We start from the raw sequence: 25,609 nt of genomic DNA, 5'->3' as shown, positions 1-25,609 counted from the left end.
AAATAAACCAGGTGTGGTTCACCTGGCCACATGTAGGCATTTACATTAGGGAGAGTTGAATCACCCTTCATGATTTTTATTGACTAATATGGGTTAGACCTCCATGGTCTATGGGGAGCTCAGAAAATCAACACACATGGTAGAACCTATGTATCTACCTACATTGTAGATACGCTAAGTGAGAATTTTGGTCTCTGAATTCCCTAAATACTCCTTTATTGTATGTTAATTAATCCTTATATTTTCCTTATTTTTTTTTTTTTTAGGTCCTGCTTCAATGACTTAATTTTAAGCATATGTGCTTAAACATAGTATGTTAAAATGTTTATCCTAAAGATAAAGCAGCTGCTGTACAGCTGCTTTGTGGGTATTATCTGTATTGTGTATAACACAATAAAATTGATTTGTGCTGAGGTTCTTCTTTAGGCCCTGACCCTGTCTAGCATACAAACACTAACACCTAGCGCATGTTGGTGATGCCATTTTGGTTGCTTCATGATGTTCTGCAGTGACATTTGGATAGGATGGTGGTTTTAGTTCACAACTGCGAGGAGATGTCTTCTTAGTACAAATACTAGAGTTCTGCTGAAAAATCTAGAATGGACTTCTTCAGTGGGAAACAGATGTGTGTTTTGGGGCAAGTGGATTTAAGTGTACGGTTACCTTGAACTTCGACAGAAGCTGAGAGTAGGCATGGGTACAGCCAGTTGGGTAAATCTCTGCATTAATTTGCAAAGACCAAGAATTTCTTTGGTTCAGCTCACAAAATCTGCAAATGTAAATACTCTGCTTTTAAAAGACTCTCTTCAATTTCTATTTCCTTTTAAACAGGAAATTTAATAGAGATATATGGGAAGACAATTGCTGGAAGATATGAGACCTTGGACTTCAATGTGGATTATATTGATGGGTAATTATATATAAGCTGCTAGCTGCCCCTGCCCCTGTAAATTGCCATTTCTTCTATCAGCCTCTGTGAAAGCAATAAATTGCAACCAGTTGGCCCAGAATTGCCATTTACTACTTTTGTGCTTTATTGCAGCTCATGAGTTGGGCTCCAGCAAACTTTGTTAATCTAATTGCAACTGGTCCATTAAGCTAGTTGGTTTCTTTACTGGCAGCACAGTCAATCATGGCTCAGTGTGAATTGTACTGTAATTGCGTCTGGTTGCTGTAGATCTTATTTTGGCTAGCAAATTAAAATTTAACTAATTAAAATAATGTCAGAATCTAAAAGTTAAATAAATTTTCCCTTCCATTTGCATCTTTAGAAATACTATTAGTTTGAGGCAAACGCTCTGGTGAGTCAGAAGACAAAAGCACAAGTATTTTGAAACAAAAGGCTTTGTTTTTCACTGCTTTAAACCTTCTCTGGTCACTTCCTTGTTTTGAAGGAAGGTTTGATTTTATTTTCTGCTGCCTCTAGGGTTATGCACCACAGAGCAAAACAGGTAGTTTTATTTTTTTTCTTCCTTTTTTTTTTTTTTTTAAACTTCAGGACATCAGGACTGTAAGTACAGTAAATCCAGAAAGAGCATGAATGCTGACCTGATGTCTATCATGTATACATCTATATGTTTAGAAATATTCAATATTCTCAGCTACTACTGGGTTATGTTTTCCTTGCTCTTGCCTCAATGTCAGTGAAGAACTAAGCCCAGATGGATAAAGATCAACTATTAATCTATAGGTACTCTGGCATTTTTAGGATCAGTTCAGTAGCCAGGGAAGGTATATATTCTTATTACTTAGAAATCTTAATTGCAGCAGCAGCAGATATATGACCACTACATGTTTTCATAGCTAGTTGTTAGACTGAATGGATTAGTCCCTTGAAATTTAACTAAATTCTCTTCTAGTGTGAATGGAAGTCTGGTGCAGATACCTGCCTTATCTTTTATCATCCCTACAGTTTTGCTCACTGGACATACGTTACCCTCCTTCGTTCAATACTAATTACTGTTTTACCTGTCTCTAGTGGAAGTGTGAAACCTTTGATCTGTGAGCAGAAAGGATGGTTTGTCTGCAGGTTGCTTGTGCCTGCATGCTCCAGTGCTAGATTATTCATTTACAGATTGACCTCCCTATAGCCAAAAAGTAAATGGCTTCAAAATCTTAGCATACCAGGCAGGTTCACATCCTAGCTTCACATGAATACTTTGCCCATTTTTGGTGTGTTAGTAAATACGTACCAGGTGGGGACTTGGACTTGAGCAGAGCCATCTGTCAGTCACGCTGATTCAGGATTCAGATGACAGAAGGGAAAAAAAAAAAAAAAAAAGCCTTTTTGTAGTTATAAAAGTGTTGTGCATGCTTTTTCAGGCTATGAATGGGATGTGATGGTCCAATGATGAATCATTTTTGCAGCACTGATTTTTTTTTTCAATTCATCCTTAGAAGGAAGGCATTGTAATATGAGGAATCTCTATTAATAAAACCAAACTCTATTAATGAAAACTCCTAAAACTACTCTGAAGCATGGGTCATAGCAAAGTGTTTTACTTATTTTCTTTAATTGCCTATTGATTCTCAAAGAAAATTTACCACCTTTTGCTTGCTATGCTAATTACTGTGAACCAATTGCTCCCACCTGATTCCTCTTCTCCAGGTGAAGTTGTCTTTCTGCATCAGTTCTTTAAGGTGGGAATACTTGATTTTGCTCTTAGGAGTTGGGTGATATTTAGCAGAATATATTTTACGGGCCAAGATATATAAAGTGAATAAATAAAAATTAGGATTTGTCCAGTTTTCTAGATTAATAAATGCTAGATACCAGTGAGGGGAAACTCCTTTTGAAAATACTGGCTGCTGATTTTAACAGAATTATGATTTAATCTGGGAAGTTATCGTCTGTCCTATCTTTTTGTTTGTTTGTTTTTTCTCCTAGACCAGCTATTCTTATGGCAGAAGGAGATGGATGGACCAGCCTCTGCTCTTTTGCTGACAGACAGACTGGAAGCATGTCAGTTCTTGACCTATCTTTGGTTTGTAGTGGTGCAAAAACGTTTTTTTTTTTTTTTTTTTGACAGATTTTTATTTTTGCTTTGTTGTAATATGGAGAGGGACCATGAGGAGCTAACCAGGCAGCTGGGATGGCTCTCTGCACCTCCAGCTGCAGCTAGATAGGGCCAGGGCCCACGCATGATATGTCCTTGCTGCATCTATGCTATTCAGCTCTCAGACTCCAAAGCAACATCGCCATTTCCAATCTGTCTGTTGACCCTGGTCAATTGATGTACATCTTCAATCATGTATGAGCATCAGTTTGAAAGGTGGATTAGCTGGCCTGGGCCCAAAGTGAGCAAAGAGAGCTTTAACAATTTAAGAGCATTGGCAAGCAGGCCCTGGTGCTGTTCGTTTATTGGTATTCATAGAATCACAGGATGGTTTGGGCTGACAGGAACCTTAAAGCTCCTCTGTTCCAGCCCCCTGCCATGGGCACGACCCCTGCCCCCAGCCCAGGCTGCCCCCAGCCCCATCCAGCCTGGCCTTGGGCACTGCCAGGGATGGGGCACCCACAGCTCCTCGGGGCAGCCTGCGCCAGGGCCTTGCCGCCCTTATCGTGACAAATTTCTCCTTAATGTCTGATCTAAACCTCCCCTCTCTGAGTTTAAAGCCGCCCCCCTTGTCCTGTCCCTACCCCTGACACAGAGTCCCTCCCCAGCCCTCCTGCAGCCCCTCAGGCCCGGGCAGGCCGCTGGGAGGTCTCCCCGGAGCCTTCTCCTCCCCAGGCCCAACACCCCCAGCTCCCTCAGCCTGGCTCCAGAGCAGAGGGGCTCCAGCCTCTGCCCATCCTCGGGGCCTCCAGCAAGGCAGGAGTGGGTAACAGACTGCAGGACATCATTAGTGAATGCAAAGATCGTGGTATTTGTATGCTGCTTTTGTGGGAACGTTACACAGCAAACTTGTGTTACAGTCTATGCTGTAGCACAAGTCTCAGTCTTTAATTTTTCTTTGATATGAACGATGCACTTCTCATGGAGCCTGTGAGCCCTGGAAGAAGGAGGCTGCTTTTACAAGGAGCTGGGGAAAAACCTGCTCCTGCAGAAGTTAGTGCCAAGGCTTCTCAGCAAGCCCTCTTATTGTGCTGTAAAATTCCTCCCGGCTCCCAGGAGGAGAACTTAAATGCAAATGGGAGTTGATGATGGAACTTGTGTGTTTCACAGCTCCCAAAGGTTGATGTAGCACCAGCTTATCTTGCTTAATTGCTACCCATTCCTACTTACAGACCGGGGATGTACAGAAGAACAATTAAGAGGAGAAACACCAGGAAGTGCTATGTTTTCTGGGAGGTTTTGCCTAGGAAAAACAAAGAAAACCCACCATAGTCTAAACTACACCAGTGGGACAGTTTTAAGAGTGGGAGGAGGTGTGAAAGTGTCTCTTGAAATACTCCTCTGTCTCCTATCCCCAGTACCATGTCTCAAAGATAGGTCCTCAGTTGTGCAAATCAATGACTAGGTGTAGATCTGGGTCTTGCCCTCAAACTCTTAAGTAGCCTAGAAATGCGAAATGTGATCTCTTCGCAAGTCCTTGCAAACCATGCCCAGAATGGAGACTTGGTTACAAAAATCCCATTGATTTGCATGGGAATTAGGTACCCAAACCCTTTTTAGGAGGCATCCCTGAGTGCTGCAGGGAAGATGCCAGGTTGGACCTGGAGGGGAGGAGCAGCATCCCTACCCCCAGGAGAGTGGTTTTAGGGGCAGCCTGCCTGTGTTATCTCTGCAGCACGGTCCCAACTGTCCTGTCTCTGTTTCCTCTAGCAGGAAATCCCGTCTCTGGTGCTGATAAGAGATGTGTTTAAAATACAAAAACCACAGGTCCAAACAGAAAATTCTTTATGCTGCTTGGCAAATTATTGTTTAAATTTCTACAGATGGAGTCGTAGCATTATTGATCTTCCCCTACCCCACCTCCCAAAGCAGTTTCTGTGTTTAAAGTTTTCTCATCTTAAGAGCAAGCTGTAACCTCTTGCTGAGACATGAGCTCCCTCCATCCTGTGCAGCTCCTCTCCTTCCAGAGGCATGAGTCTGAATTGCCCTTGTCAGGTTGTGAAGCAGAAGAAAAATGGAGCAAACTGGATTTTAGGCCCATTTCTTTGTGTAAATCCTAGGTTGTATTCCCCCCTTCCCCTCAGCTTTTGTCCTACTATTTGCCCTACCACATGGCAAGACCTGTCTGCCCTCAGCTCTTATTTAAAATGGGGATTCTGAACGTCACCAACAGGATCAGCTTCTGGAAATAAAGGGGTCAGGCTGAAGTACTGAGTGTTTCTGGGAGGCCCCTGAGCTGCTGAGGTTGTGATGGTCAGTGGGGAGGTGGCTTGATCTCCCAACTCACCTGTTTCTCTCCCTTGTTTCTAAAGGGGGTCAGTCACGACTGTCTCAGAAGTGGAAGTCCACATCTTTGCTTGATTAGATGATTCTTGCTGTATCTTGCTGTTTTTGCTCCCAACGCTCAGCAAAGTCCATTTGTTTTTCTGCAGCTACCCAATTCAGGCAGAAGATGGAGTGGGGACCATGCAGTGCCGGGTGGAAGGGAACCACATAGGTTGGTGAAAAGAGGAGGGGATGGAAATCATGTTTCTATTCTAGCATGTTTCGCTACTCCTGCAACTCCGGAGGTTGGAGGGTATCCATAGAGTTATTGGGATTTTTTTTTTGTTGTTGTTTGATTGTTTTATTTGTGAGATTTCTTTAACTCTCATAGTATATGTTAAAGTATTCTAGCTTTTTCATTTAAATCAAGAGCAGCTCTGCCGAAATCAACACAATAGTACTGTTGTAAGAAAAGTGTAAGGAAGTGTAAGGTACATGACATCTGGAAAAGGTTTGGTAGGATGCACTCTTCATAAAGCTCTCTGCATTTCTGCCATAAAGCACATATCTTTTCTCTCCTCCAGGGTCCCACAATGTTAGCTTCTCAGTGTTTAACAAAGGAAAGTGAGTAAAAGAGCCTTTCTCTCTTTTTCTGTAGTTTCATGTGGGTATACAGCTCCGTTTCTGAGTCCAGAATAAGTGCATGAAATTTTATTGAAAGTTGTGTTTCATTACTTAGAAAGGTTTTGCTAACTTGAGATGATCATCAGATTAGGGATGAAAAGGGATGATATTCCTTCCTGCCCCAAGCATCTCTGCTTTGTGGTTCTAATACTTTATTTTCAGTGCCCAAATCACAAGTAATTTAAGTCCAGCTTGAATAAAATACTTTTACCTTGCTTTTAGCTCTTTGTACAAATGGGAAAAAAATAGATATGAAGGAAGAGGAGGTGAAAACACTTCCAAAACCATACTTTTTTTTTTTTTTTTTAATGGTAAAACTTCTAATAAAGGATCTCAGTCATGTAATAGTTTCTTGAATCAATGCCTTGATGTGTGGGTGAAGTTAGTTCTCGTAGAAGTGTTCCTCTGGAGAGCAAGTGTCCAGGTCTGCCAAAGGAAGGTCTGCTCTCACTTAAATGGCCAAGGATCTCTCATGCATTTCTCTCTCTTGCAGATCAGCAGTACACAAAGATGCTTGGCTCATCAACGCCAAACAAGAGCTTTTCTTGTATCAAATGCATTCAGGTACCGATCTGATTCACCTCAATGGTTGTCCTGTCTCATGGCAGTGCCAGCATTGTCTAAGACCTCGCATTATGCCAACGGGATAATATTTTGTGCCCTTATTTTAGCTGCGTAGCCCTACTAGTATGGTAAGCTTCCTTACGGGCTGACTACACAAAGCTGCAGACCAAAAATTTCAAGATTACTAGATTTATTTGCTATGGCTGGGTATGCTGCTAAGGGCTTCATTCTAATCTGCAGTGAGTTAGTATTCCTCTTAAGGATACGTTTGAACAGTCTCTTTTGGACAACCTAACCTCAGAGAGAGTCAACCAAAGCACAGCAGTGTGCCAGGGTTTGGGATGGAGTTGCTTTGTCATTGTTCCTTGTCCTGTCAGGTCACCAGTAGGCTTGGGGTGTTGGATTTAGAGGGGCTTTGTTTCACCTCTCCCCCTTAAGTCACACTGTATCTGGTAAGAATGAGATGCTGGCCATAAAAGGCTTCAACACAGGCCTTAGAATGAGATAAATCATCTCAAGGAGAGTTGGTAAGTGGCAGGTTTTTGTACTATTAGTGAAAAAAAAAAAAAAAAGGCAGATTAAGGCAAACTATAACCTCCTTGTGACATTTCCAGCTATGAGAACAGCAGACAATAAGTTTCTGAACACCAGCCTGAGATTATGGCCATGAGCAAATAGTGTCAGTAAGGACCTGTGCCTAACAGTCAAAAGAGAATTAGGGGATCAGCACTGGGCAGCCTTTGACCTCAGTCAGTGGTTGAATAAAGCTGAAAAAGACCCCTTAGTTCCCCTGCACAGGTCCCCAGAAAGGTTCCATCACATTTCTGCCATTCCATTGACCTGTCAAGGGGCTGAAATTAATATAATGGATGCACTGTTATTTTACGGGCTGTATCTCAGGAGCATGGTTCAGAATATAACAAAATACTTTTTTTTTTTTTTCTGAACAAAGTGAATACATAAACAATATACAAAATACAGTTATAGCATACAACTTGTTTCACCTGTAAATTCAAAGCAGTTTGTAATGGAGGGTAATTTCATGTCTTTATTTACAAACTGAGGAACCCTGCGTGGAGTTGGTTGTTAGCAGAGCACCAGCAGAAACAAGATGTGCCAGATCTTTCCAGTAGACCACTGCAGTATGCAGTAGTCAACACTGCCAAAATAAAGTTAAAAATCTGGATAACTAACAAAGAAAAAAATATAAATTTGTCAATCTGGCAAGCTTCTCTCATGTTTACTAGTCTTTTTTTCAGAACTGTGCGAAATACAACTGGCTGGTTAAACTAGGGCATCTGAGTGCAAAGTGAGTAAATGTCATCAAGGAGAAAAATAGGGTTCCAGTGTAGAAGGGCATAACTATAATAAGATCAAATCATGAAAGATTCTTGTAGTCATGATGTGGATGTTTGCCATCAGGTGTTCAGCTCCTTGCATTTGTCCCTGAAGCCCATGGGACAGTTGGAAAGCGCGGTAACATCTAAAACTATGGATTAAATTGAGAAGCGAGTCGGACAAGGTCAAAAGGATTAAAACAATTTTAATTCCACTTTTTTTTTTTTTTTTTCTTTCCCCCCAAAGTGCCTCAGTAGTACAGAATATGCCGGTTTGCAATCTGAGCATGATAGATGCAGCCGCTGCTAAGTAACAGTCCAAGCGTTACACTATTTCCCCTGTCATGCAGCCAAGTTATCCGTGTGGTTCATTCCTGGTGTAATCCCAGTGGCTGCCAAAATCTCAATGAAGGCTCACCGAAGCCTGTTTTATTTACAGGAGCCTGTTCCGGTTGGAAATAGTGCAAGAGCACTGCTGGCTTTGACGGAAATAGGGCTGGAATTAATCTTTCCTACGCTCGTTTTCAGATCCCCCTTTTCCTTCCTCTGCAGAAATAGCCTCTGTGTTTCCAGCTGGTGGAAGTCTTGGAGGAGGCACTGATCTCACTATCACAGGGGATTTTTTTGAGGAGCCGGTGCAGGTCACCTCTGCAGGTAAGAGGAATAATGCACTAAATGGTGTTTTTTTTTTTTCAGTACACAAAACCCAGCTGCTCTTCATAGATAACGACAACATGGGAACTGTACTCACCATAAAGGAAGGTCCAGTTATTTGGACTATGGGAGTGAACCATTTTCCTTGCTTGATAGTACAGAGACTTCTAGCAAAGTGTCAGCTCCTTTTGGAAATAAAGATGGGTTTATTCTGCTGCTCAGATGCGTTTCCAAGCCTGACATTTGTCTCCTTTCCCTGCTGCCAGGTGTCCCCTGTAAAGTCAAGCATGTCTTTCCCCAGCAAATCATCTGCACCACTGAGCCAGTCGGCAAGGGCAGGAGGCTCGGTGCCCCCCAGCCAGGTATGGTATTCGATAACCGAAGGTCCAAACAGGCAAAACACAGTGGAAACAGAGGGTAGAAATCATTTGGTGTGAACACGATCAAGAAATAGGACTTTCCAAAGCATAAAGCTGGTTTCTCCTAGGTAGATAATAAGGAAAGGCAAGGTGGGGAGCTCAGCCCACCACCTGCATGGGCTATGGTGGGAGAGATTTCAGCCTGGTGTGTAGGGCTGAGGACAATAAGGGGGGAAAATGTACAGATGATATTTATAGTATGGATGTCTGGATGAAGCATTGCCGTAGGAAATTACTGTGCATAAAATGAAGTTTGGCTTATTTTGACTGTGGATCAGTTCAGTACCTCTTCCTCCAAGAGCAGTCCCGTAAGCTTGGTTGGAAGCTCTGTGCTCTGCAGAGCCAATTTATTATTAAAATTTTCTATCCTGGCCTGCCTCCTTACACCACTGATGCTAACATGTGCTCTGGGGTTTTTGTTGGCTGCTACCAAGAACACTTTTATTTTAACTTTCTAGGAAATAGAGGGCTTCTCTTTGAAGTTTGGGATGATGCCTCTGATCTAACAGAAGCAGGTCCTGGATATAGATGGCAATTTGTACCTAATGCCAGCTCCCCAGTAAGATTTCTGTCTGCGGCAAAGCACTCCTTCAGGTACTCAGTGATCTTAAAAAGAGATGAAGCCACGGCAATCACCTTTAGCAGTGTAAGAGGTAGCAATAACACCTGACAGTTCTTTATAGCAGAGCCTGACTACATTGCTCCTTTAAATCAAAGCAAACCCTCTGCTCTGAGGTCCTTTTGAAGCTCAAAATATTCAGCAAAGTGTTTTATTTTTCCCTTTTTGCTTTCGCTCAGTATTTCTGTTTTGCCTGGCCTAGATGTGCTGAAATACCACGAAAAAAATTGCTGCAGCGGTAGAAGGAGCTGTAGTCAGTCTGTCTTGGGCTGGTGCTCTGGCCAGATGCAGCGGGGTCACATCCTTGGATGATGCTGGCAACTGCAGCTCAGGTGGTGCCAGTGGAAATAAACTGCTTTGCCCCAGGCTACAAAATGTCTGAGCTGTGTTGGTGCCCACTGCGTGTGCCTCTTGAGATGCACCTATGAAGAGCTGTGCAATGCTCATGGACATTTTCATTTTTTCTATCACTTCTGTACTTTTCTTATTTGAACTTGTGAGAGATTTTGAGCATTTTCCTGCCTATTCAGGGGTAAGACTTTGCTTGAGAAGAAATGTACAAACCAGGTGTAACCACCAACAAAACCCTACTTATTTTCACAGAGCTGCTTTTTTCTTCTTTTTGAAAACTTCTGTGAAACATGAACACCATAACGTGAAAATTGGTCATTTTGAGGTTCTTCCAGTTTTAAAATCTGAGGGTGTTTTGTTATAACTTGGTCCCGTGCCCTTCCCTTGTTACTTGGTGTATGTGTGGAGGTGGAGTGCGGGGTGGCAGGGATTTTACAGTAACTCTTTTGCACGTTACGGAAGTTCTGCTTTTGCTTAGCTCCAGGCTTCGTGGATTTTTTGTGGCTCCTCAGACCAACAACTACACCTTCTGGATTCAGGCAGATGGACAGGCATCTCTGTACTTGAGTTTGTCTGAAGATCCAGGACATAAGGTATTACTTCTGGTATAGAGGAAAAATAAGGAGGTAACAATAGGAAGGGGCTTCAATTAAGGTCTCCACAAACAGGAATTCCCCCAGCATGGGGGCTTGTTATCCCTTATTATACATCTATTGGAGAGTGAAACTGTATGATTATATTTGGCATTTTAAATCAGCCTTATCAGCTGCCCAGCTCATGAAAACATAACATCCAGAGTCTTTGAATTTGTTTTACCGAAGACATTTTTGTTTGCATTTAAGGGACCAGAACTGAAGACATCCTTGCAAAGCTACATGGGGAACTTCTACTGGGGCTAGGTTCAGCCATAAGAATTATATTTGTTGTGGTATTAAGCCTTAAATCAAAGTTCTTTGACATGATTTTTTTTTTTTTCTCTGTGGAGTAGGAATGAATGCTAACCACCAAACCACTGCTATCAGCCAGAAGCACAAGTCTGGTTTTGGAGCTGTGGGTGCTGTATTTTGGTGCTAGAGAAATGCCTCTGATTGATTTGGTTGGTTTGGACACAGGTGAGAATAGCTTCTATCCCCGCTGGCAATTCTGAATGGTCCGGGAACTGGGTGAAGAACTGGAGTGAGAGCTGGCAGCCGAAATCCCAGAAATTTGAGCTAACTGGTGGCCTGAGGTACTACCTGGAAGCACTACATCACGGAAAGGCACCCAGCAATGGGATGAGAGTTGGAGTCCAGATACATAACACCTGGCTGAATCCCCAGGTGGTGAACAGCTACTACAGGGAGAGACATGAAATTCGGGCTCGTGCCTTGCATCTTCCAGAAGTGCAGGTCAGTGCTGCCTGCTTGGCCCTGGGTGAGCAGGTGACCTCTGGGGTTCCTTCCAATCTACACCATCCTGTGGGAGGTAGACTAGCCCTGATTCAATTGACATGGATGGTAGAAAATCCTAATGGTAAAGGTCTTGTTCCCCCCTTGTTTTAACTTGCTGAGTTAGTTGATAAATACTGTCATGGGAGCTGAAGGTGTCTGTGGCTTTCTCACTCATTGGTAGGAGGATATTTTTATGGTTTTGTTATAATTTGCTAATATGTTAAAGTGCAAGCAATGCTTACTCCCCTCAGGTTTTACCTTGCTTGTTACCTTGTTCCTCCTGTTAATTAATACAAGCTTGGGATAGTTTCTATTTTTTCCCCGCCTATTGACAGAGCACTGTGTATGTTACCAGAATGACCCTATATTGCAGTTGTGTGGTAGAAACTTTCAGCTTGATGAAGTGCTTGCGGCTGAGGAAGCCTGTCCTCGTGGTTAGACCTCCGGGCTGCAGGTCAGGAGCTGGAGGATCATTCATGACTTCCAGCATTTCTGTGCAAATCGTGTATCCCTTGTGCTCCTGTTAATTCGAGATCAGGAGCCCCAGGTGTGCGTCAGGAGAGACCATGGAAAGCGAACACGGTTAGAGAGTAGCTGAAGAGCGTCTTTACAGAGGTTTGAAAGGACATGTTTGCTCTAAGTTCCTCCCTGGTAGATGATCCGCATTGCAGGCTTGAAGTCTTTGTGTCTCACGCAGCTTGTACCTGTTTTCATCCATACGTTCGCTTCTTTGCTTGGCAGATGCTGACTGTGACTGGTACAGGGTGGTTCAGTATCTCCTGGAACAACGTCCTCCGCAGAATGATCCACACAAACGCTACTGCTCAGCAGGTAGGTGTCATTAGGCACACACACCCAGTCCTCTGCTGGCTGTAACTGGTGGAGCTCTGGTAACTGACAGCCAGATCGACAGATAATACCAAATTAAACATTCGGCCCAAAGGCTGAGGTGCATTTTGTGTGAGCTAGTGGTGATTTTTGTTACTGGGAATGTCGCTGAGATTTTTTGGGGTGTGTGACTCCAGGGATATTCTAAACACATGACAGCATCTGCTCTTGGCCTGTCAGGTCTGCAGAGAAGTGTGTGGTGTCTTCAGATACCAGACCCTCAGACTTCACCTGCACGTTGCACATACACTGCATGTTGACCAGGCTCTTTTAAGAAATCTGCTCTTTCTGAGGAAGCTGCTGGATGCCTAAAGGATGCCTCACACTCCCTAAAGCATTTTAGATGTCCAGTTTGAGGCTCTGTCTGGGCTGACCTGAATTTTACTCTCAGCCACTTGCCTACCTGCTCGGTCAGAGCCACCTTGTCACCAGTCCACAGCTGATGAAAAATGCAGCGACACACGTGTTGAAACTCTGTGCTGAAATGAGCCAGGCACCATTGTACTGTGACTACTTTTCACTTTTCTTTAAGGTCCAAGCAGCAATAGAGGAACTGCTTTCAGTAGGATGTGACACCGAGCCAACTTCTGCTAAAATCCTTTTCCGTGATGGGTTTGAGAAAGAAGGTACCTAATTTCCTTTAACAAATAAGTTAGTTTACTGCGAGTTAATTTCCTTTTCTGATATAAATGTACTTTAAACTTTTAATGACAGTAAATTTACAATTTTCATGGAGCTATGCACACTTTTATTTGTATTTATTCTGATGCAACAAGCTTATCAAAGCAGGTTATATGTGTCAGTGGTTAGAAACGTTAGGAGTAGAGATGAAAAAGGCAAGTCCTGGGGCATGTGAAATTATTCATGTTTCAGTATGCGTGCTGAGGAAGCAGATCTGGTGTAGCCCATAGCTATAGCTCAGGATATAGCCTGATTATAACTGTTGAGGTCTTTTGCCTTCAATGTTTCTCTGGAAGTGAAACGACGCACATATCTGTGGTATACTTGGCTGGTCAGGCAAGGTATAAAACATCAGCTTCTGTTTAAAGAAGAAAAAAAGGTTTTCTAACATGAAAGTATTGCACACATCAGAAGCTTACTCTATTTTATGTTTCCAATATCAATAAAAATATACTAATCCTATGCCAAAAAGTCCATGATTGCCTAGAGAACTCACATTATGCCCTTGTATTCAGGACAGAGAGAACAGGACCCAGCCAGTAATATGTATATTTGGTGACTGACTCATCCGAGTGGATGAAAGCAATGAATTAATTTAACTGGGTGGGGAGAAAGGGAATTATTAGGCAGAAAACTGGAAACAGTGATTGGACGTTCTTAGTCTAATTATGTGATCCCAGTGCTCCAGTTCTGCCAACAAAAGAGAGAAAAGCTAACAGGGGTTCAACAGTGAAGTGGGAAGGAAAACTGATACGTAGCAAATAGAACAAAGGAGAACTTGAATTTTCATTGCTGGCTGTAAAATGTAGAAAATGTAAAGGCAGCAGGACTGTGGTGAAATTGTGGTGAATGGATTCCAGAATAGTAAAAGAATAGCCAGATGTGTTTGGAGCCAGGGTCCGTCTAGCCCAGCATGCTGCCTTCAGCAGAAACCAAAACAGATGCCTAGAGAAGAGTAAAAACTGGATGACTATGTATAATAATTCAGCACTAATTCTCTCTAGATCTGAAGTATTTTTGATTCAATGAATTTCCTGAGCAAGTTTTCCTTTTTTTTTTTTTTTTCCCATTCAACTTCCTTTGGAAGTTCTCCCTTCCCTGTGCTTACTGAGCTCTTGAACACAGCTTGACTGCTGCATTCATACTATCTTCCAACAGAGATTCCCACAGGCCCAACACCCTTTGTGTAAAGAATCACAGCTCCTTGATTTAAGATTCTGCTATTAACTTCACTTGGCAGGCTTTATTTCTCTTAGTGGAAGAAAAGATGAATACGCAGTATGTACAGTTGGAAGAAAGCCTTTTATTTACTAGGAACAGGAGGAATCCTAGCAACTTTTTGGCAGCAAAGTTGATAACTCAATGGAACAAAAATCCTAAAGAGGAAGGTGTATTCTCTGTTGCTTTATATATCAATTTTCAGCCTTGCCTGGGTGTTTTCTGGAAGAGATGGGTGGTTTTACTCAAACATAGTCTACCTGGCTAAAGACAGTGGTATTTTCCATGAGGTTTACTGGTCAGGACAGGGATCTGATGCTGTCTTGTCTTTTGTCTCCTAGTTTAAGGTTTCTGACAGCCGTGCAAATTTTTGTCATCTACTTACTGAAGAGTAGGACTGTCTGACAAATTTTGGAAACCCATTTCCTGTGTTTTCATGAGCACCTTGATGGTACTGGTGCCTTCTGAATCCTTTTCAAGTCTTTCATCCCCTCTTTTTTTTTCTGTCAGGTACAAGAGCCTCTGTTACCACAGGACACGTTGTCAGTGGAACAGAGCCCTTCTGTGGGAGGTTCAGCATTCGCAGACCACGCCAGCTGGTGAAAACTTCCCCATCAACCCTAACAAGATATGATCTTACTGAATACACACACGTAAGTGGCTGCTCTAGATGAGTCGATTGTACTGGGGAGTGAATACTCGGAGCCAAGTCAGGATCATAAAATCATCCTGTACTTGTAGACAGAGCAGCATCTTTGGTTGACTGGGAGAACAATTTGAGGTCCCTGATACATGGATATTGCTTAATACATCTGTCTGCCCTTTGCTCCTGGGGATGCAGCCCCTGCAGAGAGAGAAAGGAAAAAGTGGGATGGTGTTAAGAGAGGATGGAAGATGTGAGAATAGCCAATTCTTGACAGAATCAACCTCCCCAAAACAAAACAACCACAAACCCACCATGATCTCTGGGGGTCTTTTCTGGATCACATTTCTGCCTGTGTTCTACATCTGCTCTTAATAGGATTATGGTTATGATTTCAACCCTTTCTGTCACCCCTTTTTTGCCACCTGGGGCAAGGTGAATAGTTCGGGATTGACAGGAAGGAGGAGGGAGGATGAAACTCCTTCCCAAAGCCTCGTGAAGTCCTTCCAGACTCCTTCCATCTCCCCTTCACAAACCTCTTCTACTCTTATTTACCTACCTGACACCCATCCCAAAGGTTTTACATCACCAGCTCCTCCAGTCTGCTTTCTTTACCCTCAGCTACTTGAAATCCCCATTGACACTTCCCAGATGTCCTATGCCCCCAAAGCTCATTGAAGCCTGAGAGATCAGTTACAGGCTATGTGGTGGCACAAAGGCCACCTGGATGCCAGTGCCCTGTCTCCCCTAGGGCAATGTGGCCTTAAGGAGTGGGCTTTAGTGCTCACCTTGAACAAAATTCCTTCCCTACTAATGAAAACCATGATTCTACTAATGTAAACCATGATTTTCCCTACTAATGTAAACCATGATTCTAATTTGATTTTATGTTTTTTTTTCTTTTTTTTTTTGAGGTTTGTTTTGCACATAAAGGTCATATGAGCCGCATCTTTCATATCTCAGTGTCCTACACCAATGTTTCTTCATGTTCAGTGAAGAGGAACCTCAGTTGCCTATGGGATTTCAATGAAACCTACCACAAAAGGTATCCACACACTTACAGTACAGTGATGATATTTACCATAGTAAGGAGGTGTACTAGGAAAATGGGGAGCAGCAAGTTCTTATTTGTCTGGGTATAAATTGCCGATAGGGGTAAGCTGACACATGCTCTGTCCCTGCACAGACGTGCCTGGAATGTGCTTACATTGTTTTTGAGGACTTTCTGAGTAGATTTGCATGTTCCTTGTTACATAAACTATTTCACCACAGTAATGCACACTGGCTAGAGAGTTTGTTCTGTCTCTAGTAAGCCCCCAGAAAGTTCCTGAAGATTTTAAGTTCCTGGTTTCTTTGACAACATTCAGAGGATTTTTGGCAGTGGAAAAAAAAAAAAAAAAACATGAATGGAGTTATTTTATTTATTTATTTTTCCCAGGGATCTCACAAAAACATTAGCAAAGCTTGGAAAGTTCGTGTAGTTTTTGATTTTTCTTCGTTTCACCTAGAATATATGGGTGAGAAACATCACTGGTGGGAAAGGCTGGTGATGTAAAGTTAGGGGCAGGCAGGCTTTTTTAAAAAAAACAACGAAACAAAAAACAACCCTGCACACATGCGTGCACGCACACAAGCAACAACAACAACAACAAAAAAAAAACAAATAGCAATCTGAAGAACTTCAGAAAGTGAAATTGGAAGCCTGGATTCTCTGTAAGGTTTGTGAGGAGTGTGTGTGCCTCTGAAAAGGAGAAGGGAGCTTGGTACGATGTTACTACGTGATGGAGAGAGCTGGGGGCATTGAGCAGTTGTCTGGAATTCCCAAGGGATCTGAACTCTGGATTAACCTCTGTTGAGGTCACTGATGCTATGGTAGTCCTTTTACCAAAAACAGAGCAGCAGTAGTCATTCCCACATGTAGACTCGTGGTGCAGGAGGATGCCTAAGTAGATATCTAAAGGTTTATTTCTGTGGGGCATCCAACTGAGACTTGTAGAGAGTGACCACAGGCCATTGAGTGGACGTGTTGTGTATGGGTAATAACGGCAGCACCCGAGGTCATCTGAAAGCTTCACAAAGCACCTCTGAATTCAGTTACTGTAACTACCCTGCAGCAAAACAGGGATTGCACAACCTTGTTGTCTTTCAGCTGGATGTTCACCTGCACTGATGTCTGGAGGGGATGTGTGAATCACTCCACGCTACTCCAGGACATCCCTGCCACCTCCCCGATGTTTGTGCATCAGATTGACTTGCTGAGTCCTACGCTGCAAAAGGAAACCCTTGGGTCATTTTACCTCGATGAAGTCATCATCACAGACAGAGCTGTGACTGGTAAAAGAGTCAGTTTTTCAATTCTTGTTAATGTTGCTGTCTTTCCAGGTTCTTCCATGCTAAGCTTTAATGTTGGGCCCGGTTAAAACTAGTCCAAAGGGGAAGGGTGTTTCATGACAGGCACAACAATCTCCTTTATTTACATTTAACTGACATTTTTTTTGTGTGTGAAAACAGTCAAGAAGTAATTGCCAAACATCAACCTTCTTGGTTTCTTTGAAAATGTGCTTCTATAAATGTAACTCTTGAATGCTCTTCCCCTGCCGAAAAACAAAAACAGCAACCACAAAAAAAAAAAAAAGAAAGAAAAAGAAAAAAGTTTAGATATGTTTCCAGCTCTGAAGTGGAAATAACCTATACATACTGACATCTGTTCTCCTGTATCTGATGAATGCTTGTACTCTTTTTCTTTCAGTTTCTCAGAGGGATCCCAAGCCGCCTTGGCTAGGTGGGAGGATAATAGAAGCAGTGACTGTGGTGGGGTCTTCTCCCACTTACAATGTGTCCTGGCTGGTCTCTGGCTGTGGTGCCAGTTTGCCCCTTCTCTCCCTAAGGTAGGGACAGTGAGATTATCTCATACCTTGTAATTACCTCTTCAAGTTCCTGCTGATGTGTCTGGAGCTTGTTGTCCTCTCAGACAGAGCATGAGAGGCACACATGTGGGTGAGTCTGGTTCTGTTTAGCAATCCATATGCTTTCTTTGGAGTTTTCTCCTCTAGGCATCTCACATGACCTATGGTCAGGCTGTGGTCAGATTGCTGCAGATTGCCCATATCGCTGTATTCAGTGGATGGCATTCAGCTCTTTATTAGGATACCAAATTTCAGTCTCAGCGTGTGTGTGCTCTGAGCTGTGTCATCCATGTGGGAGCTTCAACGTATGTTGTAGATGTCTTAGTGAAGGTATCTGATTCTTTTATTGCAGTTCCATTGTATGACTGGGATTCGGTTGTCTAACCAGAGGAGTCTAACATGTTTTAGATACCCTGGAGTATCTAAGATAAGCATGGACCACCAAGTTAGGATGTAGGGTTAGAAGGAAACCTAAACCCTTCTGGAACAGTGGATGGATGTCAAGAGACATCCCCCCAGTAACTCTGGCACCAGTTGCCATGTTAGGCAATGGAAGTCCAACTTGTGTCCTTGTTTACTGAGATGGCTTCGATTCTCTAAGTCCCAACAAAGAGATTTGAGGCAGAGTCATGTGCTAAAGAGATGAGAGAGAACAACATTAAAAATCTAAACTGGCAGAGAACAAGTTCTGTAAGAGTTGGATTGAATTCAGTTGAGTCAGCAAGGACCTGATGGGACTGGAGCCAATGCAAGACAGAAGCCAGGATGATGCAACCTCTATCCCTCTGCAGTGGACGACGGTTTAGCTCAGTTAGTTCACCCCAAAGTGACTTGCTGCTGAGGGCAGCTTCCCTTCAGAAGGTGAACCTCAGTCTGCTGTAACTTGAGTTGGTTTCTTACCATGTGTTGTCTCCTCCTTCAAGTAAAAACAAAGCAACGTGTCATTAATTCTGAGTGCTCTGAAGACAGCTAGATTTTCCTGTTAGAGGTGGTTTGTATCTGAACGGCATTAGGCTGTAAGGTCTGGTTCTCAGAACAGCAAAATCCTTGCAGTGCCTGGTGAAATCTGTGGCTTTGGTGAATTCATCTGTCTTCCTCCCTTGGGGTTTAGAAATGTAGTCCCAGTTATCACAAATGAAATGGCCAACATGATGCAGTTTGTCTGTTTTTCCAACATGTTATCTGCTCAGCAGCACTTCAGACCATTGTCCTGCAGAGCACAAATCTAAGAGGTCATTTGATAAAACAGTTAAACCACAGTTCAGACCTAGGTGTTTTATAGAGGTCAATTTAGAGAGCCAGCACAGCACAGAAAGATTCGACTTCAAGTGTCACCTTGAAAAGCGCATTTAATTGCCAGAGTCAGATGTAACTGATGTGGTATTTTGGCAGAAACCACCAATGGTGAAGACAAGGATGAGAATAAAGGGAGATGTCTGTGAGGTTTGTGTATAAACAGAGGTTTAATCAAGAAAGGGGCGATATTTTTACATCTGTGTGTAGCCTTAAGACTGGCATTGGAATGCTACATACAGCACTGATGAGCACATCTTTTTTCAAAGGGTTTTAGAAAATCTGGGAAAGAAACCCATAAGCATGACTATAGAACTGAAGAAAATGCCTGGGAGGAAAAGGTGTAGGAAGCTCAATCAGTTCAGTTTATCAAAAAAGAGGATTAAGAGATAAATCGATTATAGTACCTCTCATCAGGAAAAAGTACTTGGCACTGCTGGGTGTTTGCATCTCAGAGGAAGATGTAAGAGAAATCAGTGTGATGCTGGAACCAGGTAGACTGAAAACAGAAATGATCACAAGCTTTTAAAATATGTGGGCCGCTCACTTTTTTTGGATATTTTCAAAACAAAAGTGGTTCTTTCTCTTAACTGAGCATGTGCTGTGCTTTGTTTTAGCACACATTTGTGGGATCGGGGCAGGGGTATTAGCTATAACTGATGTTCTTGCTGCCTGTAGGTCGGACGAGAAGGCTCAGTGGTCATTTCGGTTTTGGATTTGTGTATTTTGCTAGGTCGTGGCGGGACTCGGAGACTTTAGCTGTTAACCGAACTCGTAACCACATGGTGGCATCATTGTACCACAGACTGTCGCGTTTCTTTTGGAAAAAAAAAATATAGTGGCAACGGAGAGATTATTTTAAGTTTCAGTAATTAGACTTTGGATGAGCTCTAACATGAGATATTAGTCTCTGTTCCTTGCTGGTTTTAGGGATGCTAGGATTTTGATTGAATCTGTCTGCATTGAATTGGTCCTCGAAAATGCCTGTCTTGGGACGGGATTCACTTGTGCTTGGTGCTGTATGAACTTTTTTTTCCATCATAGGTTAAAAAAAGGTGTTTTTCATAATTTTCTGTTGTGTGCAATACTTGCATCATGGGCATATAAGCTGAGAGCATCCAAATCCATTACAGCTGTGAATGTGCACAGGTCCTTCAAGAGTTTTGCTCACATCAGGTGTCCCTCTGCTGCTGGTGGCACAGAGGTATCACAAGTAGGGGTCCTGACTGCTGTTGCCTTCCTGTGGTCTCTCACTGTCACACAGAGGTGCTTTGCTTTGCGAGGGCTCTGAGGAGGTTGGCTACCTCTACGTCTCCACAGAGGATGTGAGAGTCAGCGTCACCACGCAGAGGCTGCAAAAGTCATCTCCACCTATTGGAGGGACCTTCCGCATCCACTTGGCCAGCACAGTGATTTCAGGTAATATACGATGTGAGTACAGGTCCTGGATTCCCTTTGCAGCAAGCCAAGTGAAGATGAGAGAACAAGCCTTGGAAATGCTCAGGGTACAGGTTGGCAGGTTAAATGCATTGTGGTAGTTACATCTTTGCGCCTGATGTCCTCCAAGACAGGAGTTAAAGATTATACGGAGGGCAGTTTTTCTAGATATTAGCCATGGGACTGTTCCAAAATGCACACATCCTCTAGAAAATACCTTAATGTTAAAGATCCTTGGATCAGAGTCTGAACAGGGATTTTACATCCCAAGGTTTCATTGCTCTGTTTCTACAGCGCACATATTTCTGGTCCTCTTGTATGACAGTGCTGGTATTTCCCCAAGCTACAACTTTTCTCCATTGCCAGAAACTTTGCAAATTTGCAATGAATAATTCTCCCCTGGGGTTTCCTTCTGCATTCATTAACTCTTGCCTGCAAGCAAGACCCTTGCAGTTTACCAGGAAATTCATCCTCTGCTAGGGTTACCAGGATTGATATTTGGTTTGAAGATACCAAAAAACTTTCACGTGTACAATTGCTTGACTAGAATTTTTCACCCTTTAGACGTGCTAGGTTTTCTTGTGATTGCTTTAAACAATCAAAGAGTCTTAGAATGAAAATGAGCAGGTTAATCTGAGCAAGGCTAACAATAAAGCTCTTGACTGAGGAATGGTGATTCAGCTATAAAGTTAAATCATAGAATAAGAAAATGCAACCTGAGAATATTCATGAAGTTCCTAGATTAAGTAGTTCAGGTCTTTTTGACATGTGAGATCCAGTAAACCTCCCCTGCTGCTTTTTTTTTTGCAGTTAGAGGTTTGAACCATCCCATCCTTGTATTAAAAATGAAACATCTTTCTTTTCTATGAGCTGGCAGATATGCTTTCATAGGGATGATGATATCCCGGCTTTATGATGTCTTTTGCAGGTGTCTCCGTGCACATCTCCTCCCACCATCTCCACAAGCTTCTGCAAGACAACGCTGATAACTCTACAGCCCCATATTTCAAAGCCAGTGACTTTGTTGTGACCAAAGACTCAAACTCCTGTTATGAAAGCATTTGGACACTCACTTGGAAAAGAAAAACTGGGGACTTGCCCAATGTTATCAGTGTACAGTAATTTCTTTTACTGACCTCCACTTTGAACCCCATTCAATGTCTTTGGTCTTGGCTGATTCATTCTCTTGGTGTTTGTTTTTACGTGAGCACCTGTGGTAGCTTAAGCAACAGCAGCTTAACACCGGATTAGATGATTAAAAAACCAATTGTAGTAACAGGAAGAAAAATTGGCATTTCAAAATGAGGAGGCAAGAAAGCAATTTCCGTGTTTTGTTGCAGTTCTGCACAATAAGGAATGCTATACAGAAATGAAAACTATTATAATCACAATAATATTTCAGTACCATATCTGAAGCTTAGTACAGGTTGTGGTATCATTTCCAGAAAGGTCTTTTTCTTTTTCTTTTTCTTTTTTTTTTCTGGGAACTTTTCTGTTCATATTGGGTTCATAGCTCATTCTCGTAAGTCTCAAATGAAGATCTAGTTCATGTTCTCCCATCCCAAGATTTATCATGTTTTACTTTTGCTTCAGGTAGAATGGTCTGTTTTAAATAAAGACTCAAACTAAGCTTCCTCTTCCTCCCAGAAGAAACCCTATTTCTTTTTATATCCATCTTCTACAAATGTTAAATTATCTTCAAAGAAGCAATGAGGTTCTGTACTCAAGACTTTGGCCTGGTGGAAGACGAGAAAAAGCTTGAGATGTATGTAGTACAGGCCCTTGTTTCACCCAAAGTCACATCTTTGGGAAGCAGATGTTAAAATACATTTCCATGCCAAATTTCAAATGATTTTACTGAGTATTAGAAGTTTATTTGCAAATCTGGCTCCTGCTTCTCTTTACCTCCTGTTTCTAGCCTGCAAGGTGGGGATGGGAACAGGGAGGTGTTGTGAGGACTTGGGTAATGAAAACTCAAACCTGGAGATAGGAGTCAAGCTTGAGAATAGGTTTCCAGGAGTTATTTGCTATAGTGGCTCTGAACGAACTCTGGGGGAATGGTTTTAAACTCAAATCACAGGATGGAAAAGAGTGATAAACTGTTTTGTTTTTTTTTTTTTGGCCAGGTCTCTGCTGAAAACCTCGCTGGTCTGAAGCCAATTATTTCTAGTCGTGTAATTTATGATGGAGGTGTGTTTATTGGGCCGATTTTTGGGGACATGCTTGCCACTTTCAATAACAAAACACAGGTGAGTTAATGTGCTGTCACACTTCTACTGATTCATGCAAGTCCTGTAGATCCAGGAGTCTAACTGGTATTCAGTTGCCCACTTCTGCTGCTAAATGCTTTCAGAAATCTGTTCTGTGCTTTGCCATAAACCAGTCAGATCTGTGCAGAACTGTAAAATGTGATACCGGTCTGCAGGCTGGCGATGTCCATTGGTCTTTGTGGATCTCAATTCTCCGTGTGTGAAAGAAACAAGGAAGGCTCCCTGGCTGAACAAGTTTGCTGGACAGACAAATGTTGCAGACCAGTGTGTCCTGCTGACTTTGCCTCCAGCAAAGTCTGTGGGGTGCTGTACTGATAACAGTGCAATGCTGGATGTGCTCAAATGCTCAAAGCCCACCTGTAGGGCTTCAGCAGCAGCTGGGGCTAGGTCATCCTGCCTTTTTTTTTTTCCCTCCTGGAGACTGCATGTTTACATTTGCAGGCACTCGTGTCTTGGGTGTCAGGATGTCCTGCCACACTCCTAATACCTGTGGGAGAGGAAAAGGAGGGCTCTCCTTTGCTTTACACTTTGCCAGTTTACTCTTCTGAGAAGGGAGTTGATGTCAGAGATCAAGGTTGCGGTCCAGCTGTTGTGTTTTAGCATGAACAATGAGGAATTAAAAATTGAGGGCTGAATGCTGAACAGATGCAATCTGGGATAAGTTATAATCAGTCTTACAAGGTGCTTTAAAACTTAATAAAGTTCTTCCCAAGATGAGGTGGAAATAACTGGGGTATGGCAAGTAGGGTCTTTGAGCAACTAGAAGAGGAGTGGGGAGGAGTTGTGGGTCCCAGAGAGATGGGAGATAACATCCTGCAGACACTGAGAAAGGCTGGGGATACAGCTTCCAAAACTGTGCTCTGCTTTGCCTAAGATGAGTCCTAGCAAGCTTTGTAATGAAATTTGTAATGAGACTTCGGCAGGATAAATTGCTGTCTGATGATGATGTGTGCTGGTGCAGTCAGGCTGTTTTCTGTAGCTGAAGCAATGAGGCATTGCTGGGCTGTCTGCCAGGCAGATGTGGCTTTGGAAAACACCTCCTTCACTGCTTTAGGGGTAACCTTTCTCTCCATCTCCAGGTCGTGGTGGTGGTGAATGATGTCCCTGCAAACTGTTCTGGTTTGTGCTCTTACCAGTTCAGCCAGGAAATGACACCCCTAGTCAGTGATGTGGAGTATTCATCAGGTAACGGGTTTGTGTCTGCACAAAGTGGGAGGAACGTGACTCTGTGAAAAAGGTCTGTCGATGGTTGATGACTGTGTGTGTTCTTTTAGAAACCTCTGATTTTAGGGAAACTGCATTTTATAAAGACATGTTTGGGTCTTAAAGTATGTAGTGCAAATATGGTTTTACATAGGAAAGAGGATGGTAGAGGCATAAAGTTGAGAGAAATAGTGGTAGGCTTGGTGCTTAACAGAGCAAAAGGTGGTTTGGTTCAAGTTATTTTTAACTAAAAGTTAAGAAAAAGGTAGTTGCTGGGCAGGAACAGGCAGAAATAGGCATTATGGGGGTCAATGAGAAGATCATCAGTGTTGTATTTTCCAGGATGTCCTGATGAGGATGGTAAAAACTTTTAACTGTTGTTTGAAAGTAAATGTTGTGCATCGATACTCAAAAATTCATGAGTCATTTTTTTGATTATATTCCTTCAGATGATGGATCCCAGGCCACAGTAGTTATCAGGGGTGTTGGCTTCACTGAGCAGAACACAGCCCTGCAGGTAGAGGTGAACAACACGACCTGCCACATCATAACTTTGAATCAAACCAAAGTTGTCTGCAAGATGGAGAGGCTGCCAGTTGGAGTCTACCAGGTGACATTGCTAGTGAGACCTTATGGCTTCGCACTCAATGCCAGCACAGGAGAAGGCATCTTCCTGAGAGTTGAGCCGAAGCTGGTAGCTATTGAACCTCCTAGAGCTTCAGAAATTGGTATGTCTGAATTCCAGAAAGTTTTTTCCCTAGGGCTTTGGGACCAGAGTACTATTACAGCTCTGTCATCTGTCCTGTGTCTAACACAAATTTAAGGACTTCAGCTGAAAGTTCCTGCAAGGTGCCTAGCCAGCTGTAGCTAAGCCAAACTAAATGCAATAAAAATGGACCCTTTCTGTTTTTGGGAAAGGAAAGGACTCTCCCCAGCACAGTGAGGAATGTGGAGAAAACTCATGACACACATGCACTGTGCAGCAAGGACCAGTGCTCTTGGAATGTGACTTATTTTCAAGCAGCTGGGAGCGTACCTAGAAATGACATAACTCAGTTCTGCTTTGACCATAGAACTTTTTGGTTTTTGCAAACCTCCTAGGTCCATTAATGAAGTGCTTGGAATTCACATTAACAAACATCACTGAGAGCAGGAGTATTGGCCTAGGTGCAGCACCATGCTAGCGCAGCAATGTGGCTCAGAGCTGAATCATGTTGTTTGTGGCCTGCTTGGAGTGGTTGGAAAGAGGGAACTACAATCTGTGAACCTGTGTGGATGAGCCATGGGGTGGACTTGGAGGAACGTATGAGTTCCTAAGCTGAAAATCAAGACATTACAATCCTCCTCTCTTCTTGTTGGGGTGTATGGAAAGAAAGCTATCCTTCTTTCCTATTTTTTCCCTAATGAAAGTCACGTGCTGCATAAGGTTGAGACTCATTCTAATTCATATGAAGAAAAAAAAATGGGAAAAAAACAATGACAAGTTTTAGTGCTTGGGTCTTGCTTCTCATTTTGTTCCCTGACAATCCAGCTCTTTTCCCAATTACAGTGATCTGTCACTCATTAAAAAGAAAGCAAGTATAATGCTATCTTACACTACATATGCCTTGAACATTTATAATTGGAAAGAATTACAGCTTCCATCTGTGTTTTTAATTTCTTCCATTTAAAATACCTCTCTTCAATCTTAT

At 42.6% G+C, this 25,609-nt stretch overlaps 1 protein-coding gene across 1 annotated transcript in view; it reads left to right on the top strand.

The window, feature by feature from the left end:
* Window positions 1-25,609, top strand: part of PKHD1 (PKHD1 ciliary IPT domain containing fibrocystin/polyductin) — a 256,426-nt gene that overhangs the window by 8,207 nt on the left and 222,610 nt on the right. The window contains exons 6-26 of the mRNA XM_066993217.1: window positions 832-910; window positions 2,888-2,962; window positions 5,489-5,553; window positions 5,906-5,945; window positions 6,499-6,569; window positions 8,459-8,560; window positions 8,827-8,922; window positions 9,438-9,573; window positions 10,428-10,542; window positions 11,062-11,337; window positions 12,121-12,210; window positions 12,800-12,893; window positions 14,677-14,819; window positions 15,724-15,854; window positions 16,959-17,143; window positions 17,559-17,697; window positions 20,273-20,427; window positions 21,374-21,558; window positions 22,572-22,694; window positions 23,795-23,900; window positions 24,368-24,646. Of these exons, the coding sequence (XP_066849318.1) occupies window positions 832-910; window positions 2,888-2,962; window positions 5,489-5,553; window positions 5,906-5,945; window positions 6,499-6,569; window positions 8,459-8,560; window positions 8,827-8,922; window positions 9,438-9,573; window positions 10,428-10,542; window positions 11,062-11,337; window positions 12,121-12,210; window positions 12,800-12,893; window positions 14,677-14,819; window positions 15,724-15,854; window positions 16,959-17,143; window positions 17,559-17,697; window positions 20,273-20,427; window positions 21,374-21,558; window positions 22,572-22,694; window positions 23,795-23,900; window positions 24,368-24,646 (2,685 nt within the window). The remainder of the gene's footprint in view (window positions 1-831; window positions 911-2,887; window positions 2,963-5,488; window positions 5,554-5,905; window positions 5,946-6,498; window positions 6,570-8,458; window positions 8,561-8,826; window positions 8,923-9,437; window positions 9,574-10,427; window positions 10,543-11,061; window positions 11,338-12,120; window positions 12,211-12,799; window positions 12,894-14,676; window positions 14,820-15,723; window positions 15,855-16,958; window positions 17,144-17,558; window positions 17,698-20,272; window positions 20,428-21,373; window positions 21,559-22,571; window positions 22,695-23,794; window positions 23,901-24,367; window positions 24,647-25,609) is intronic.

Source organism: Anser cygnoides, chromosome 3, assembly GCF_040182565.1.
Source record: "Anser cygnoides isolate HZ-2024a breed goose chromosome 3, Taihu_goose_T2T_genome, whole genome shotgun sequence".
Classification (NCBI taxonomy): Eukaryota; Metazoa; Chordata; class Aves; order Anseriformes; family Anatidae; genus Anser; species Anser cygnoides.
Note: the sequence above shows the minus strand (reverse complement) of the source record. Positions and strands in the feature narration are given on the sequence as shown.